Raw genomic sequence first — 17,224 nt, 5'->3', positions numbered from 1 at the left:
TGTTGAGGGCGGGTTGTTAGGGCGCAGTGAATCTGTAGGCACTCTATTGGGCGCTGCTGACTGCTAGCTCTTTTCTGTGGAAACGAGCAGGGCGCAGCAGGATATTTTAAAACCTTTGAAAGAAGCACTTTAAAACAGAGCGGATAAACGTTACTAGTGTATCTGTTTTGAATGAATCCAGATTATGGACTCGCGCATTTTCACGTTGTTTAAATGTGATAAATAAATTCCCCGCAATATTAGCAGAACAGACCAAGTACTCCAGAGACTGCAACCAACCTTGTGCATTTACGTCACCTAGTGGTAAGCATTGAAATAACAGTATTTTATTTTATTACAGATTAAATCAATAGTATAAATTCACCAGGGCTCGGAGCAAAATGCCACTGAAAGTGACAAAAAAAAAAATGCCCAAGATATTTAAAATGTGAACGCGCCTGCAGTGAACTCATGTTTTAAAAATCTGTTATCTAAAATTGTATATATTTCGTAAAATATTTTATTCTATGGATTTAAAATAAATAGAGAACACGTGTAATGTTACAAAAATACCACATGCCCCTTAATAAAAATAAAAAGGTTTTGGCGAGGATTACTTGTCAAACGGGCGTGGTTTATGCGGCCCGGTTGTTGAACCTAATTTGTCAGCTAGGATGGGTCTAAATAATAATAATACGTTTCTTAATGTCATTAGTCAAATGTAAATTATTGCTTAGACCTCTCATGTAGAACCTGATAATTTTCTTATTGGTGTGGTGTCATCAGTTGATTTTCCACCATTGCAACCCACTAACTTGACCTGTTATAAGACTTCATTAAAAAACAAAACAAAAAAAAACAAACATATTTTGTGCAATTGTATGAATTTAGAAGAAAAACCCTTTGAAACTGATACAATTTCTAGAAAGAGATTTGCTTAATTGCATAGTGAGGTAAGTTTCAGTTGTATCTCAGCTTGACACATCCATAACAACAGAATTCAGAATGTTTTTCAACAATTTTATATTGATATATTTATACATATATTACACATTCAAACAATACTTGTGCAAAAACCATCCCTACCATGAAAAATGATCTGGATTATTGTATGTGTCTCTGGCAGCATGGCTGGAGGCATAAAGGCATTTCAGACTGTTTTAAAAAATAAAATACAAAACACAAAAGGACAATAGATTCTGATGCATAGCATCTATTAATTAGAACATTACAAAAAATAATGTGTCAAAGTGGTAAACGCAGGGAAGGTTAAGTCATGTAAGAATAGGTTTTACATGCATAAAAACTGAGGTTTTGCTTTTTGACAATGGAACCCTTGCAGGGTCACTGTTTAGTGCCAATGTAGTCCTTCATGAATGCTTCATAGTCAGGTCCTTTATATCTACTACACAGAAACACGTCCACCCCTGCCCGCACAAACAAGACTTTCTAATCACAAAACTCCTCTTCATATCAACTGTTCTCAACATACCACCACAACACAACAGATGTCAGCTCAAGTACTTATTTGCATATTGTACAAAACCACCAAAAAAAAAAAAAAAAAAAAAACCCACCAAATACTAAACTTGTCATGATTACCAAACATGAAGGGTTACCTTGCAGACTTAAAAAACAATTTGAGAGATGACTATTAGCCTCAAACGCATTCATTCTTACTGAAGGCTAACACGATGATGAGTGTAAAAAGCTTTTTGTTTCACTTTGGGCTGGATGTTAGTCAACCAACACATCATTGGCTTCCATTTCTCCTTGTTCCGTAGATCCAGAGACATGAACATTCTCTTGCTTGATTAGAGTTGACGTATTACTCTTCACTGCATCTTATATGTGGTTGACATGGGAGATTTCATCTACTCAAACCTCCTCTTAAAGGCCGTAACTAAAAGGCCAAGCAAGGCACTGTTGCTTCACGAAGAGTGCACCAACGCACGAGCACAAGCTGACGGCTCGGACTGTTACAAATCCAAACCGGTCCTGGGTTCTTCCTCTCTCAAGTGAAGTCTTGGCTGGGAGGGCTGTGTGACTTGATATTAGCTGAACCCAATGAAGTTGAATTCAGGGGTCTGGGAGGTCAGAGGTGTCTACAGTCACTTTGATGAAGATGGTATCGTCTTTGATGTAGGTTCCGTTCTCCAGGACAGTCTGAGCCACGAAGAGCGGACAGCCTGAGGCGATGTTCATTTCCCCAGTGGGCCGGCGAAAGCTACTGCTATGTGGGTCCGGTTTGAAGGCATCACCTAAGTGTTTCCGTGCCGGCCCCTGGTCCATTAGCATTAACGTTACTTTCTGTTTAAATGGCCAAGGCAGCAAGGCATCATATTCCCCGCGCATGACCACGAAGAAGAGCGATAGATGTGTACCTTTACCCATTCCATCCCCATTGAGATAAACGCGGGCACACATCTTATAGCCGAAATAGCCCGTGTAGAAGGGCTGGCTGTAGAGCGAGAGGGTTTTGGAGGCCACGGCTTCCTGTTTCCGCCTTTTGTAGTCACGGATCTTCCAAATGAGTGTACCATTGAAGCTGGCCGTCTCTAGCACCTGCAGCTTCAGGTCCATCTCTGCCAGCCGGATGTCATGGACACTCATCATGTCATCGTGACGTGAGAGCTGCTGCTCTAAGGTGCCTGGTGACAGTATCGAAAAGTGTTTATCAGTAATCATGAATGTTGTACAATATACTGTGATAAAAAATGTAGGCACATATAACATTTTCTTACCCAGGGTGTGAGAACCGGAACCGGAACCAACGCGACCGGCGTCGAGAGAAGATACAACTGAACGCATGCTCTCCACAGACCCTCTCAGAGCCTCCACCTCCTCCCTTATAGCTCGCAGAGGACGAAGCTCCCGCAGCTCCATCTCAACCTCAAGCAGTTTCTCTGAGTGAGCGCTCATCAACATCTACACACATAAACGCATATGGAGAACTGTTTAAAGAAGGTGCTTTCATCACAGGTTCTACTATTTCATAGCTGGGTCTCTGGTACTTTAAGATATTTTTAGTAGAAGTCATAAATCTTAAAGGGTTAGTTCACCCAAAAATGAAAATTCTGTCATTAATTAGTCACCCTCATGCCGTTCCACACCCCTAAGACCTTCGTTTATCTTCGGAACACAAATTAAGATATTTTTGATGAAATCCGAGAGCTTTGACTGCTCCATAGACAGCAATTGTCAAGGTCCAGAAAGGTACTAAAGACATCGTTAAAATAGTCGATGTGACTACAGTGGTTCAACCTTAATGTTAAGAAGTAACGAGAATACTTTTTGTGCGCAAAAACAAAACAAAAATAACGACTTTATTCAACAATATCTTCTCTTCTATGTCATTATCTTATGCTGTTACACATGGACTATTTTAACGATGTATTTAGTACCTTTCTGGACCTTGACAGTGGTTGTTAAATTATTGTCTATTGAGGAGTCATAGAGCTCTCGGATTTCATCAAAAATATCTTAATTTGTGTTCCGAAGATGAATGAAGGTCATACAGGTGTGGAACGACATGAGGGTGAGTAATTAATGACAGAATTTTCATTTTTTGATGAACTAACCATTTAATGTGCTTATTTTAACCCAACTACAATGTATACATATTTAATACATTGTATAGTACATACACTGCCATTCAAAAGTTTGGGGTTGTATTGTAATGTTTTCCATTTTCATATATTTTAAAATGTCATTTATTTCTGTGAAGGGAAAACTGAATTTTCAGCAGCCATTACTCCAGTCTTCAGTGTCACATGATCCTTCATAAATCATTCTAATATACTGATATAGTGCTCAAGAAATATTTATTATTATCGATCTTGAAAACAATTTGTATAAAACATGGTAAATGTCATATATTGACAATAATTTGATTATTGACGGAAATCTTAAATGTTTTTTTATTTATAATGTTTCTTTAATTTTTAATTATTGCCTGGTTTAAATTACATTTTGAATCCCATATTTTCAGTGTGGTCTCAGACTTTGAACCCACTGTAGAAGTCATGTTACAAAGCAAACGCATTGAATTCGAAAAGCATGTGTTAGACAGAAGTATTGCACAGTACAGCAGACATACGTCACTTTATACAAAGTGGAAGTTATTTTTATCTTCTCCAAATGACTCAAAAGAAAATAAAACCACTACTTTGTGACAGCTCTCACCTGCATGCTGACTAGCTTCTGTTCCAGCTGCCTGTTCTTTTCTCTCATCTCTTCATACTGTGTTTCTACCTCTGCAAGACGACTGCTGAGGCTGGGCAGAACTTTATAACGCTCCATCAGCTCGCTCTTAACGTCCTCGACCTACACAGAGAGATTAATCAGTGTACATGTTTGGTTTGACTACATGCATGGTGGAAATATGAACAGGAAAAAATCATATTCATTTTCACACCGGAAACTGATATTAAAAGAAAACTGTCTCTTGTTTCTAATATGTTAAACACTGTAACTATAAATATAATCTCACTTAATATAAAGTTTATGAAATCTGCGTTGATTGTTATACCTTGGCCTCTAGTGTGGTGTTCCTGACTGCCATCATTCTCAAGTGCTCGGAGGCAAAACTGGTCTCATGTTCCCTCATCTCTTGATTCAGCCCCTTTAAAATAATTAGAACCATATTATTAGTCTAGGCTGTGAAGAAAAAGAAATTTAAACTACAACATGCACAATATCTGATTTAAAAAAATGATCTGATTTTGATTGTTCAAAAATGAACATTCTGTCATGTCGTTCCACACCCGTAAGACCTTTGTTCATCTTCGGAACACAAATTAAGATATTTTTGATGAAATCCGAGAGGTTTTTTAATCTCCTATAGAAAGCAGCGTAATTACTGTAATTCAAGGTCCAGAAAAGCAGTAAAAACATCGTTAAAATTGTCAACGTGACTACAGTGGTTCAACTTTAATGTTATGAAGCAAAAACAAATGAAGCTTTTTGTGCGCAAAAACAAAACAAAAATAACGACTTTATTCAACAATATCTTCTCTTCTGTGTCATTCTCATATGCTGTTTACATTCAGCGCTTTCAGGTTGTATGTCAGAACGGCGGCTCATTATTGGCCGGCTCCTGCACCAGCATCACACGTGCATTGTGCTGCTCACATGAACAGCATCGGCCAATACTGAGTCGACTTTCTGACGTAGGACCTGGAAACGTTGGACGTAAACAGCATAGAAGACAGACAGGGGAGAGAAGATATTGCTGAATAAAGTCGTTATTTTTGTTTTGTTTTTGCATGCAAAAAGTATTCTCGTCACTTCATAACATTAAGGTTGAACCACTTTAGTCACGTTAACAATTTTAACAATGTTTTTACTACTTTCCTGGACCTTGAATAATTACATTGCTTTCTATTGGAGATAAAAAAACTCTTGGATTTCATCAAAAATACCTTAATTTGTGTTTCCAAGATGAACGAAGGTCTTACGGGTTTGGAACGACATGAGGATGAGTACTTACTTAATGACAGAAATTTCATTTTTGAGTGAACTAACCCTTTAAATTATAACAACATAATAACAATAATAATATACTGTCATATGCAATGCATATTAAATTCTTATTTTATTCTATATTTTAATTTTACGTTGATTTGTTAAATGTACAATGTACATATATTTATTACATTTAGAAGCAAATTCAATTTTTATCAAAATTAAAGTACTACAATACTGCTAATGTTAGTACATTTCAAAAGTCCTTTAAATCAATATCTGGTCAAGTAACAAACTGAAAGTCACCTTATAGGTGCAACCGAAGCGAATGAAGGAGCAGGTCACCTGGGCCTTTGGACAGTCATGCTGGTGACTGGACAACTATAGGAAACAAATTCATTTCATAAATATATCACGATTCATCTGCCTTTACCATTAATTTACAATTCAAATAATTTTGGTAACACATTACAATAATGTTTCATTAGTTAACTACATTACTTAACATAAACTAACAATGGACAACACTTCTACAGCATTTATTAATCTTAACTAATGTTAACATATTTTTAAGATCAAAAGTTGTATTTGTTAACTTTAGTTAATGCACTGGGAACTAACATGACTATAAACATTTTCATGAACTAACATTAACAAAAGCTGAAAAAAAATGCTGTAAAAAATGTATTGTTCATTATTAGATCATTTTAGTTATACATTAACTAATGTTAACAATTGAGACCTTACTGTAAAGTGTTACCATAATTCTTCATGCTTTTAAAAGCAAACACACACACACACACACACACACACACACACACGTTAGTAAATCAAAAGTAATGCTCATTGCACTCCAAGCCTACCTCACTTCTTAGAATGGAAGAAAACGAGCAGTGATTAGGGCATGCTACAGGAAATGCAGGACAGACTGTTTCTTTGTGTTTCTGCAAAGAGAGACGACTGTTAGAATGAAATGCACTAAAAATGTATACTGTATACTGCACACTTTCAAAGTTCGAGATTCTTGTGATTAAAAAACTGTTAGTGTGTGGAGTAATAATGACAGGATTAACCAGGCATTCTTGAAGTGAAAACACAGACCAATCATTCTCTAAATGACAGTCAACATAACGGGAGATTCCCCTAAGTTCCTTGTACAAATGTGAAACTTAAAGGTCATGGGACATTAATGACAGAACACAAGGGGAATACTTCTCATAGAGGAACTGAGATGTCCACTAATTCCAATCAAGGAAAAAAACTCAATGACAACTGAAAAAAGATCTTATGAATTTTTAAGTACTTTCCATTTGATTTCAGGTCCTTTTTATGGGAACTGGGGGATTTTGGGCAATGTGCGTTACCTGTAACTCAGTGAGGGCCATCTTATGATTGCAGAATTCACAGGTGATCTCTCTGTGTTTGCATTTGCGGCTCAAGTGCTCGGGCATGTCTTTCCTCATCATCTTCTCCTTACACTTTCCCAAGGGGCACGGCACCTCAAAGTACGGACAAACTTCCAAGTGGTCCTGTTAAAAAGAGAGAGACAAATCTAAATTCTGTGGCCTAACTTTGCCTAAAAGTCTCTACTTAAACATAAAATACATGGCATTTAAACTATAAATAAAACTACACTCCTCATTCCCACACTTGTAAAAAGTCTAGGCTCACATTTCTCTGCGCTCAAGGCAGATTCTAGTCGGGAGGAATTTACCATACGATATGTAGACTATTGTGTCTAAGAATCATATGACTTACCATGACCCGCTGTAAACTCATTTGTTCTTTACATCCATTTTTCTCACTTCGGCAGTAGACCTTCAGAGCCATAATTTCCCTATTGCAGCAAACATCCCGGAATATCTGACATCAAATGAAACAAACAAACATCCATTACAGGGCCTGTATAAGAGAGATGTGTTGAGTGCTGCCTGTTATATGGCCCACACTACTTTCACTTGGAGCAGTGGGAGTGAGATTTAATATGTAATAGAGTGGGTGTGTCCTCGTAGGTTTTAGCTTCACTTTCTTACCTTATCTTCAAAGAGTGGTTCTAGATCAGCTGGACACACTGGGTTAGGCTTACTAAAAAAAATAAATCAGATTCAAATGTAAGCAAATTGTATCCGTGGTTCACCTTACATTCAGAAATAGAAATACTGGGAATACCCTAAGATCATTTCCCAAATACTATTTAGATCAGTGTTTCTAAACCTTTTTCATTGTCCACTACGATATTCGTCCCATGACTTTCCAGTTGTTTGTGATTTACTGGATAAGGATTAAAGGGTTAGTTCACCCAAAAATGAAAATTTTGTCATTAATTACTCACCCTCATGACGTTCATCTTCAGAAAACAAATGAAGATTTAATGAAATCTGAGAGCTTTCTGTCCCTCCATAGACAGCTATGTGACTTTGACGTTTCAAAAGTTCATAAAGAGATTGTAAAACTAATCCATATGTATTGAGCGGTTTAGTCCATTTTAAACCACTCAATTTACATGGATTAGTTTTACGATCTCTTTATGAACTTTTTGAAGTGTCAAAGTTGCTGTCAATGAAGGGACAGAAAGCTCTGAGATTTCATAAAAAATATCTTGAATTGTGTTCTGAAGAGGGTTTGGAATGACGTGAGGGGGAGTAATTAATGACAGAATTTTCATTTTTGGGTAAACTAACCCTTTAAGCTTAAGATTTTTTTTTATAACAACTAGAGCATAACCAGACAAATGGATATTCATTATAAAAATGCACATGGAGTTTTATAATTTTATTAATTTATATGACTCGCGGGTCTAAAAACTACACTTTAAAAACTAGGCTACCTCATCTATTCAGGTTTTTCAATGCCACAGAAACACTGGTTCTTCAAAGAAAAAAAACAGTTGTTGATGGGGTGAACTAAAATAAGTAATACCTTTTTTTTTTAGCTTAATTTTATGCTTGTTTTGTCTTATTTTAAATCATTTTAAGTCATTTTGAAAGTTTTCTGGTGGAGATCCCCTGATTAAGATCATATTTACAAAACTGGCCCACTGTACAACTGGTATTAACATGCATTTTCAGTGATCGGATCACAATCGAACATTACTTTACCATAATAAAAGCCAGGAGGTAAATGCACCCAGTACACATTGTGGTCAGATTCGAATTACTGAAACAACATTTGGAGGAGGTAAGGGATGGATTATGGTCACATGGGTTTTTTTATTCTGCTCACACTATGTAAAAATAACCTTGCAATTTTGGCATCTGATTTGTCACATGACCTCTCAAGGATTCTTCTACTGAACTACACTTATAATATCTTGTTTCTCTTCCAAAAAAAAAAAAAAACTTCCTCTCAGCCTATTTAAAACACTTTGAAACTTTATTTTTTCCTCGTTTTTCTTTTTAATCCCTACTGGCATCTAGAATAACTGACAGAAATGTTTTGGAAAAAACAAACTCCAATGTAAAAAGAAAGCGGCATTTTCCATTTTGTGCAGGTTAGTGCTATCTCTATTGTTCGAGACACACTGAAATAGAAGGTGTAAATGCAATCCAGGCTAAAGAATATACGGGCACTATCTGAATAGGAAGTATGTTGGAACAGTATGTTGAAAATAAAATATCTGAAATTGCTCAGCTTATTCCTTGGCTTGTGATAGCTTTCTTATTCTTACAGCATATGTAATAAACCTCACTAATGAACCCTTGCCCACCTGAGCAGGTCTGTGATGCAGCTCTCGCAGAAGCGATGTCCACACTCAGTTTGCCGCGGTATACAGAGCACTAGCCTGCAGGCCTCGCAGCAATACTTCGGCTCAGGTGTCGTGACAAAGCGGTCCCTGAAGCCTCCATGGATGGGCAAGAAGCCCGGCTCGGGCCTGGGCCGCTGGGCCATGGAGGACATAGCAAGAGATGGCGGACGCTGCTGCAGGGCAATCTGCTGTTCCACATTACGCCCTGCGGACATGACCTGAAGAGAAACAGACAGATTAGGGTTGTACTTTACACCCATGACATATACATGAGAAAATTGAAATGCTGAATATCTTAGTTACAAAAAAAGTTCACAATGATTTCCAAAATATGAAAACAGATTTACTACGTATTCTCATTAGCATACTAACAGACAAAAGAATGATAGTCTACTGTCATCTTTGGCACATTAAATTCATTTCTTGTCCAGATTAAAGCTGTCAGGAATTCTGTATTGTCTGGGAAACATTATTGAAAGTAAAACAGAATAGGCTGTTGTCTGATTGGGTCCAGACCCTCTTGTCAAACACCAATTTGTGGCTGCCTCCTTGCCATTGTTTCAAGAACACAAGTGCTGTTAAGTGTTTAGTAGTAATACTTTTTCGACCTTATTGAATCAGAAGAGTTTGATGGATTTAAGGTGTGACTACCTGAGGCCCCCAAAAGCATTTTGGACAATTAAAGATGCACTTAAAATGTCAGCAATATATCAAGCCAAGAGACATCTGCAAACAAATGATGCTTGACTTTCAGTTGTCTAACTTGACTCTTGTAATTACTTTTACTGGTCCCAAGGTGATTTTAGTGGATGAATGAGTCAGTTCCTCTTAAGCTCATACAGGTGTCCTTGTAGAAGAACCACCGACATAGTTCATTACATTAGCTATGGATATGAAACGTGCTTATGTTAATGCTTAAAATTAGCATTGCAGACAAAGCTAAATTTACTTAAAAAGCAGGCCCAGCATTAATAGGAACTCCAAATATACCTCCAGTTTTCTTTGGAATATAAACACTAAAGTTTGGGATCAGTAGAGTTGTTTTTTTTTTTTTTTTTAAATATATATAATAATAATAATAATAATTTTATTCAGCGAAGATGTGTGGAATTAATCAAAATTATCAGTAAAAAATTATTTTAAAAAATGATCACTGTTTTCAGAAAAATATTAATCAGCAAAACTATTTTCAACATTGATAATAATAAAAGTTTCTTCAGCACCAAAACAGCATATTAGAATGATTTCTGAAAAATAATGTAACACTGAAGACTGGAGCAATGGCTGCTGAAGAAACATTTATTATTATCAATGTTGAAAATAGTATATATACATACATACTTATATATATATATAAAAATTCATTTCTTCTCCAGATTGAAGCTGTCAGGAATTCTGTATTGTCTGGGAAACATTATTGAAATATATCTTTCTTATATATATATAAACTTTTTATTGCAATTTTTGTAAAATAAATGCAGCTTTGGTGAGCATAAGAAACTTCTTTTAAAAAAAAAAAAAAAAAAATCTTACATTGAATGGCAGAGTACATAAAATATATATTTTTTTTCCATTGTTTTATCATTTATTCTATAAATAATTATCAATTATTTTTTTAAACGCAGATTTGTCTATCCAACAACACAATACAAAGCAGTATTCTTTCTGAATCTTCCAATCTGACACACACACACACACACACAAACAAATTATTCTAAAATGATGTCAGCATTGTCATTTCATAATTGCTTACGAATAGAATGACGGCAAAGTAAGCCGTGACTGAATCATCTTGACTGCGAGTAAATGACGAAGGCATCGTCGGAACTATTAACCTCTTAAATGCCGTAAGACATCACAACAGCTTGACTTTTGCCTCTCTGCCTGTTTCACATCTCCAGCCGAGGTTAGACAGATAGAAGTTAGTCATCTCCTCTTACATTTTCATATGCTAATGCCTGCCATTGAGGCGATGCTTTAACATTGTGCTTACATTGCCACATCAACAGCTCCTGACCGGCAGCTCTCAGGCTGGGAAATCCCTTCATAACAGGCATAGCTCGCTAGCTCTAATAATATCTCCCCTGTGAGCCAGCTACACATTAACCACACATGCAGGAAGGTCCCGGCTCCGTTGCTGAACGCTGCTAGAATTCCTTTAAGCAGAGGACACCACAGTTATTCCACAAGAGTGACTGGTCCCCACCGCACATGCCTCTTCTCCAGAACAGAGACTTTCCGACACAAAAGGAAACAGAAATTATAGCTATTTATGCTGCATTTTTTATGAATGTACTGTAAGTAAACCTCGTAAACAAATATTTTAAATTGGAAAATTAGAGCTCAGTCATAGATCAGACAAAACAGTTCAGCCAAGCACCCAGTGAAAAACAACTGTTCTTGATGACAAAACATTATTGTTGTTATTGTTTGCAAGGCATATTATAGTTCTGAATAAACTACTAGCACCAAGTAGCAAACTTCAGAGTGTAATTCATTCTGCAAAGACTGTACTACGGACAAAGATAGTAACTAAAATTGTGAGGACTACTGAAGAGAGGTGTGCTACTATTTTACTAACCAATCAGCTTCATGATTGACGCCTGGTGAAAAACAAAATGGCTGAAAAATTCCATAAATCTACAAATCGACATTCCTTTTTGCAATGATGCACCAACTTTGGTCTTCTGTTATAAATTCTGCACTAGTTTCTCCTTTACAGTGGCGCACACTTTGTCCCTCCCTAAAAGACCAAACATACTACTTTATAATCTGTATATATACTGAAAAAGTATATATATATATATATATATATATATATATATATATATAGACACACTAATCATTAATGCAATATATAAAAATAAAATAAAAAGTTACATCAAATAATTAGTAGTGCACTGTAGATGTGCAATAGAAGTTATACATACACATATATATATATATATATATATATATACACACATATATATATATATATATATATATATATATATATATTATATATATACACACACATACACACACACCAACACAACATAATCAAATCAATTTTTTTTTTTAAAAGGACAATAAATTAATGATGTTTCCAGAGTCAATGGGTAATGATGTTAGATAATCATTATCTCAGTATTGACCAAAATAATCATGATTATAATTTTTCCAATAATAATCTACCAGAAAACACCCAGAATATGCTAGAGACCATATAGCAACATGCTGAAAACCATTAAAAACACTCACGTGTTCTTCAAATGATTAAATGTTTGCCCAGATAAATGGCTTTTGGGAGGAAGATGACAGCCATGTTTGGACAGTCATGTGGGATGCTCACACAGACACACCCATCAAACTATTCACACTCTCAGCAAGAAATGTTAAATCCCATCTGACGTATACAACACGTTACAGCCTTAGTGACGGGTGTTTCACAAACAAGCTACATGGCTCAACATGCCTTTGTAAACTTACAACGATAGCTCAACTTATTCCAGTTCTATCCTTACTGGACAGACTGTGAGTGAAAATAAAAAATATTTAGAGTCACCCATGAAAACAAAAGCAAATATTCCAAACTAGTTTTGTTTGAAAGTTTAGTGGATCTTGTCCTGGAATTTGTTTCTGTTTTACTTAAGCTACAGGTACTTCCCTATCTTTATCTCGCGTGTCTCATGCTGCACTGTGCTGAGGTCAAAAATAAAACCACCTACAACTAAGGATCAAACTGTCCCTGAAATAATCCACAAACTCTGAGAAAGAAAAATACTCAACTACGCAAACAAACATAAGAGATATTCAGCAAAATAAAAAAATCCATGTACTGGTAGTTGACCAGAACGTGCAGTTCTCTAGGGATTTCCAGGAATATTTAAGGGGCTTTTCCATTTGCTGCCTCATCCCTCTCTGTCACTCCTGACAATACACACACACACACTCACACAAACACCCATTAAGAAAAAAAGTCAGTAGGCTGCTGCTATAAACTGTTGTTTATGTGAGGAATTATGTGACCTTATCCAAATGTAAAAGAAACTAAATGATTAATTAATTGTATAAACAAAGTAGTAAGTAAAAGTAAAAGTAAAAGTATTGAGTAAAATGTTTTCATGTTTTTGAAAGTAGCCTCTCTTAGGCTGCATTTAATTGATCGAAAGTACAGTAAAAACTGTAAATATTATTTTAAAATGTAATTTATTCATGTGGAGGCAGAGCCAAATTTTCAGCAGCCACTACCCCAGTCTTCAGTGTCACATGATCCTTCAGAAATCATTCTAATATGCTGATTTGCATATTAGACATTACAAAACATTTATTATCATTTTGAATGTTAAAAACGGTTGCGCTGTTTTATCATTTTTGTGGAAACCCTGATGTTTTTTTTCAGGATTATTTGATAAATGAAAATTTCAAATGAATTTATTTAAAATATTCTATTTAAATGCCTTTACTGTTACTTTTGATCAATTTAATGTGTCCTCGCAGAATAAAAGAATTAATCTCTCACTGCCTCTAAACTACTGAACAGTAGTATAAATGTAAAAATGTAAAATGTAAAAAAAATAAATAAATAAAAATTGTGACCTAGTATATAATTCACCCAAAATTCATTTACTCGCCCTCATAAGTCGTTCCAAACCATTTGGAAAATAAAATGAGATGTTTAGCAGAATGTTTAAGTTGCTCTATCCCATTCAATGAATGAACCATGTAGCCTTTCACTTTCACTTTATGGAGTCATTCAGGTTCGGAATGACATGACAAAGAGTAAATGAGGAGTGAACTATTCCTTTATTGCTATAATATACATTAATGAGTCCCTAAAAAGATAAAAGCATAATCAGTGCATTTATAGTTTATGCAATTAAAATCTTAAAAATTAAACACCTCACTTAAAACCAAGAACGAAAATTACAAGACTAAGAAATGCTAAAGTAAAGCAAGCATCCATGTAATAAAGAACATAATACCAGAGAGAGCTGCAGGTGAAAAGCGTAACACAATACATTTCAGACTGTTAGTTTAGAGCTGAGAAGCTTCAAGGTAATACGGATTCTTTGAATGTATTTGTGCTGCAGGAGATCTCATAACAAAAATGAAAGAGAACTAAGAAGGGGAATATCACCTCTTCTTTCTGGCCTGACCTTTTACCAGAGGAAGACATGTGTGACTATTTTAGGTCATTTACAGGAATAAAACACCATTTCAGATGTGAACATATGATGAAGGTGTGATGGCTTACTTTGTGTGAAAATGCAAAGGAAGAAGTTAGGCTTATGTCATCTTCTCAGCCACCTTCTGCTTTCACAAAAGAGCCTGCTCCAACTTCTGTTGAAATCAAGCCCCAAATGTGTGCTCCCTGTAGTGTATCACAACACTTTACTGTGTTATTCTGAGAGTGAAACTAAGCTGGATTCAAACAGTCTCAGTTTTGATCTGCAGCACATGTTGGACTATTTTAGATTTTCAAACTGCTTCTGTCCACTGGCTTTTTTCATCAGCGGATTTAAATAGAGATTGAAAGATAATCGTTTTGAATGATATTTACACTTTCCTAATTTATCGGTCTTCACTTCAATACTGAAATATAATCAATATTGAATTTACAGATAAATGTAATATATTCTTCAAAGTAATAATAATATGACATTTGCATAACTGTCGCAATACGTAACCAGAGCTTGTAGCAAAATCCACTAGTGCAAAACGCACGATATACAAGTTGGTTTGTTTTTAGCATTAAATATAATCCACTTAATTACAACAACAAATTTAAAATCAAGATCTACATTTATACACAGTGCGTGCTGTTCAAAAGTTTGGGGTCAGTACGATTCTTTGTTTTTTTTTTGTTTTTTTAAAGAAAGTAATGCTCTTATTCATCAAGGATTCATCAAAAGTGACAGTAAAGACATTTATAATGTTAGAAAAGAAACGCTGTTATCTTGAATTTTCCATTCGAAGAATCCTGGAAAAAAGTATCACGGTTTTCACAAAAAACACTTACCTGTTAACCTGTTAAATTAAGCAGTACAACGGTTTTCAATATTGATAATGATAAGAAATGCTTGTTGAGCACCAAATCAGAATATGATTTCTGAAGGATCATGTGACACTGAAGACTGCAGTAATGGCTGCTGAAAATTCAGCTTTGCCATCACAGGAATAAATGCGCTTGTAAAATATATTAAAATATAATACAGCTTTTTTAAACTGTAATAATATTTCACAATTTTTGTTCAAATAAATGCAGCCTTGGTGAGTTTAAGAGACTTCTTTCAATCTTACCGACCCCAAACATTTGAACAGTAGTGTATAGACGGTTATTATTAGCTGACATTATTTATACATGTTTATTTTTAGAATTAAAATACTTGGTTTTAGGTTTGTATGTTTTTTTGTTGTTAACACGGTGCAAAAAAAAGGCATATATAAAAAAATATTATATATATACCTACATATAGGTTACATGACATACTTTTTTTTATAAACTATTTGTTGTGAAAAATCAATATTAGTATACTACATTTGTACAGAAGTATTGTGTTTAAAAGGAATGTACTGATAAAAACTAATCTTTTCTGATTAAAATATGATATGTAAGACAGCAGTACACCCATTCTCTGTCTCATAAACTGCATCCAACAGTGGAATACAGTATGCCATCATGGTTTTTTCCATCAGTAGCGTACAGGCCTAAATCATGCAAGAATTTTGCAAGTTAGGTATTGCCCCCAAGGAATAAGACCACAGAAGATTAAAGAGTAGAAAAAAAAACATAAAAGATCACACTGTGTGAAGGTTATATAGGTTTAAGTTTATAGACCATACCCTCTTTCTATACAACAAAGCCTGTATAAAACATAATATGTGGAATTTATAGACCCTTAACTGTAAACTCATCACATTGATTATCATAATAAAAGTAAAGTAAAAAGTACACTACACACATAACATGCAAAGGTGAGCTCATCTTCATCTACCATGAATTTGTAAAGGAGCTGTACAGGATTTAACCTGTTAACATGTTAATAGCTTTACATGTTTCACAACTTGAAAAATCGGAGCCCAAAAGAGCCTATATTTGTCCTGAAGACGGTTAAGAGAGCAGGTGAACATCTCAGATCAAAGCAGGACACACTTTGATCACTGTAGGTGAACCCATAGACTTTGGGTTTACCTAATCTTACCTTTCACTAACATGAGCTACACGTTATTTTACATGTGGATCTATGAAATAGCCATCCACTTACATGAATCAGTTGATCAACGATGTCGTCCGATGATCCAACCGTGTTTCTCTGAAGAATTTCACGAATGGAGCCACAGATGGTCCACTCATATGACAGACACACCGAGACAACAACGTCCAAATTTACGCGGCCACAGCTCCGTCCTCGCTTCTCAAACAGGCAACAACGGCCATATGATCAAAACAGGTCATTTTGACATCGGAATGTTCCAAAAACGGCTCGGTTGAGGTACACGAATAGGTAGAGAAGCCGCCACTGTGGCAGAGTGCTGTTGATATCAAGTCTACTAGCTGGAAAGCCCCCTTGGTCTGACTTCCTCAGGAAATCCCCGTCATGAAAAAAAATGTAGCTGGTTGTAAAAGGACGCCATAGAGAAAGAACAGGCTGTGGTCTGGCGTCTGGCCGCGGGGTGGCGCCAAATCGTAATTAGAATCGCTTTCACTTCAGCAGCTCTTTTCCACGTGTTTCTAATAAGCGATGAACTGTAAAATGCTTTTGTTACGTTACTGTTTACATTTCCTGATATATCGAGTTAGTTGAAGGAATCTAATTACAAATAAATCACAATATGAATGAGGAGCTATTTTTCCACCATCAACCCAAAAATATTTGTAATGAGAACTGGGGATGAAAATGTATTTAATTGTCATGACAATAATATATCACAAAACAAAAAAAAATCTTGATGGCTTTAGTCTTAATTTTCTCTATGCAAATTTTTTTTTTTTTTTTTTGGAATAAAAACCCAGATACACTCTCTGTGAGATTTATCCACTTTTGCAAA

The 17,224-nt window shown here is 35.5% G+C and overlaps 1 protein-coding gene across 3 annotated transcripts; it reads right to left on the bottom strand.

Annotated features, from left to right (window-relative positions):
* Nucleotides 1–985: 985 nt before the first annotated feature.
* traf3 (TNF receptor-associated factor 3) lies at nt 986–16,762 on the bottom strand. Of its 3 annotated transcripts, none has more exons than XM_051869120.1 (12): nt 16,441–16,762; nt 14,430–14,546; nt 9,152–9,408; nt 7,479–7,530; nt 7,204–7,308; nt 6,810–6,974; nt 6,309–6,389; nt 5,752–5,826; nt 4,511–4,603; nt 4,165–4,305; nt 2,724–2,907; nt 986–2,630 (listed from the first exon to the last, which is right to left on the bottom strand). In XM_051869120.1, the coding sequence occupies exons 3-12, from the start codon at nt 9,403–9,405 to the stop codon at nt 2,059–2,061; spliced, it is 1,722 nt and encodes a 573-aa protein (XP_051725080.1). In that variant the 5' UTR covers nt 9,406–9,408; nt 14,430–14,546; nt 16,441–16,762; the 3' UTR covers nt 986–2,058. The 3 variants fall into 3 exon arrangements, with proteins under 3 accessions (XP_051725080.1, XP_051725079.1, XP_051725078.1); XM_051869119.1 differs by lacking the exon at nt 14,430–14,546 and adding an exon at nt 11,184–11,424; XM_051869118.1 differs by lacking the exon at nt 14,430–14,546 and having other exon boundaries at nt 16,441–16,759.
* Nucleotides 16,763–17,224: the final 462 nt, after the last annotated feature.

Source organism: Ctenopharyngodon idella, chromosome 17, assembly GCF_019924925.1.
Source record: "Ctenopharyngodon idella isolate HZGC_01 chromosome 17, HZGC01, whole genome shotgun sequence".
NCBI lineage: Eukaryota > Metazoa > Chordata > Actinopteri > Cypriniformes > Xenocyprididae > Ctenopharyngodon > Ctenopharyngodon idella.
This window is presented reverse-complemented; position numbering and strand designations above follow the sequence as displayed.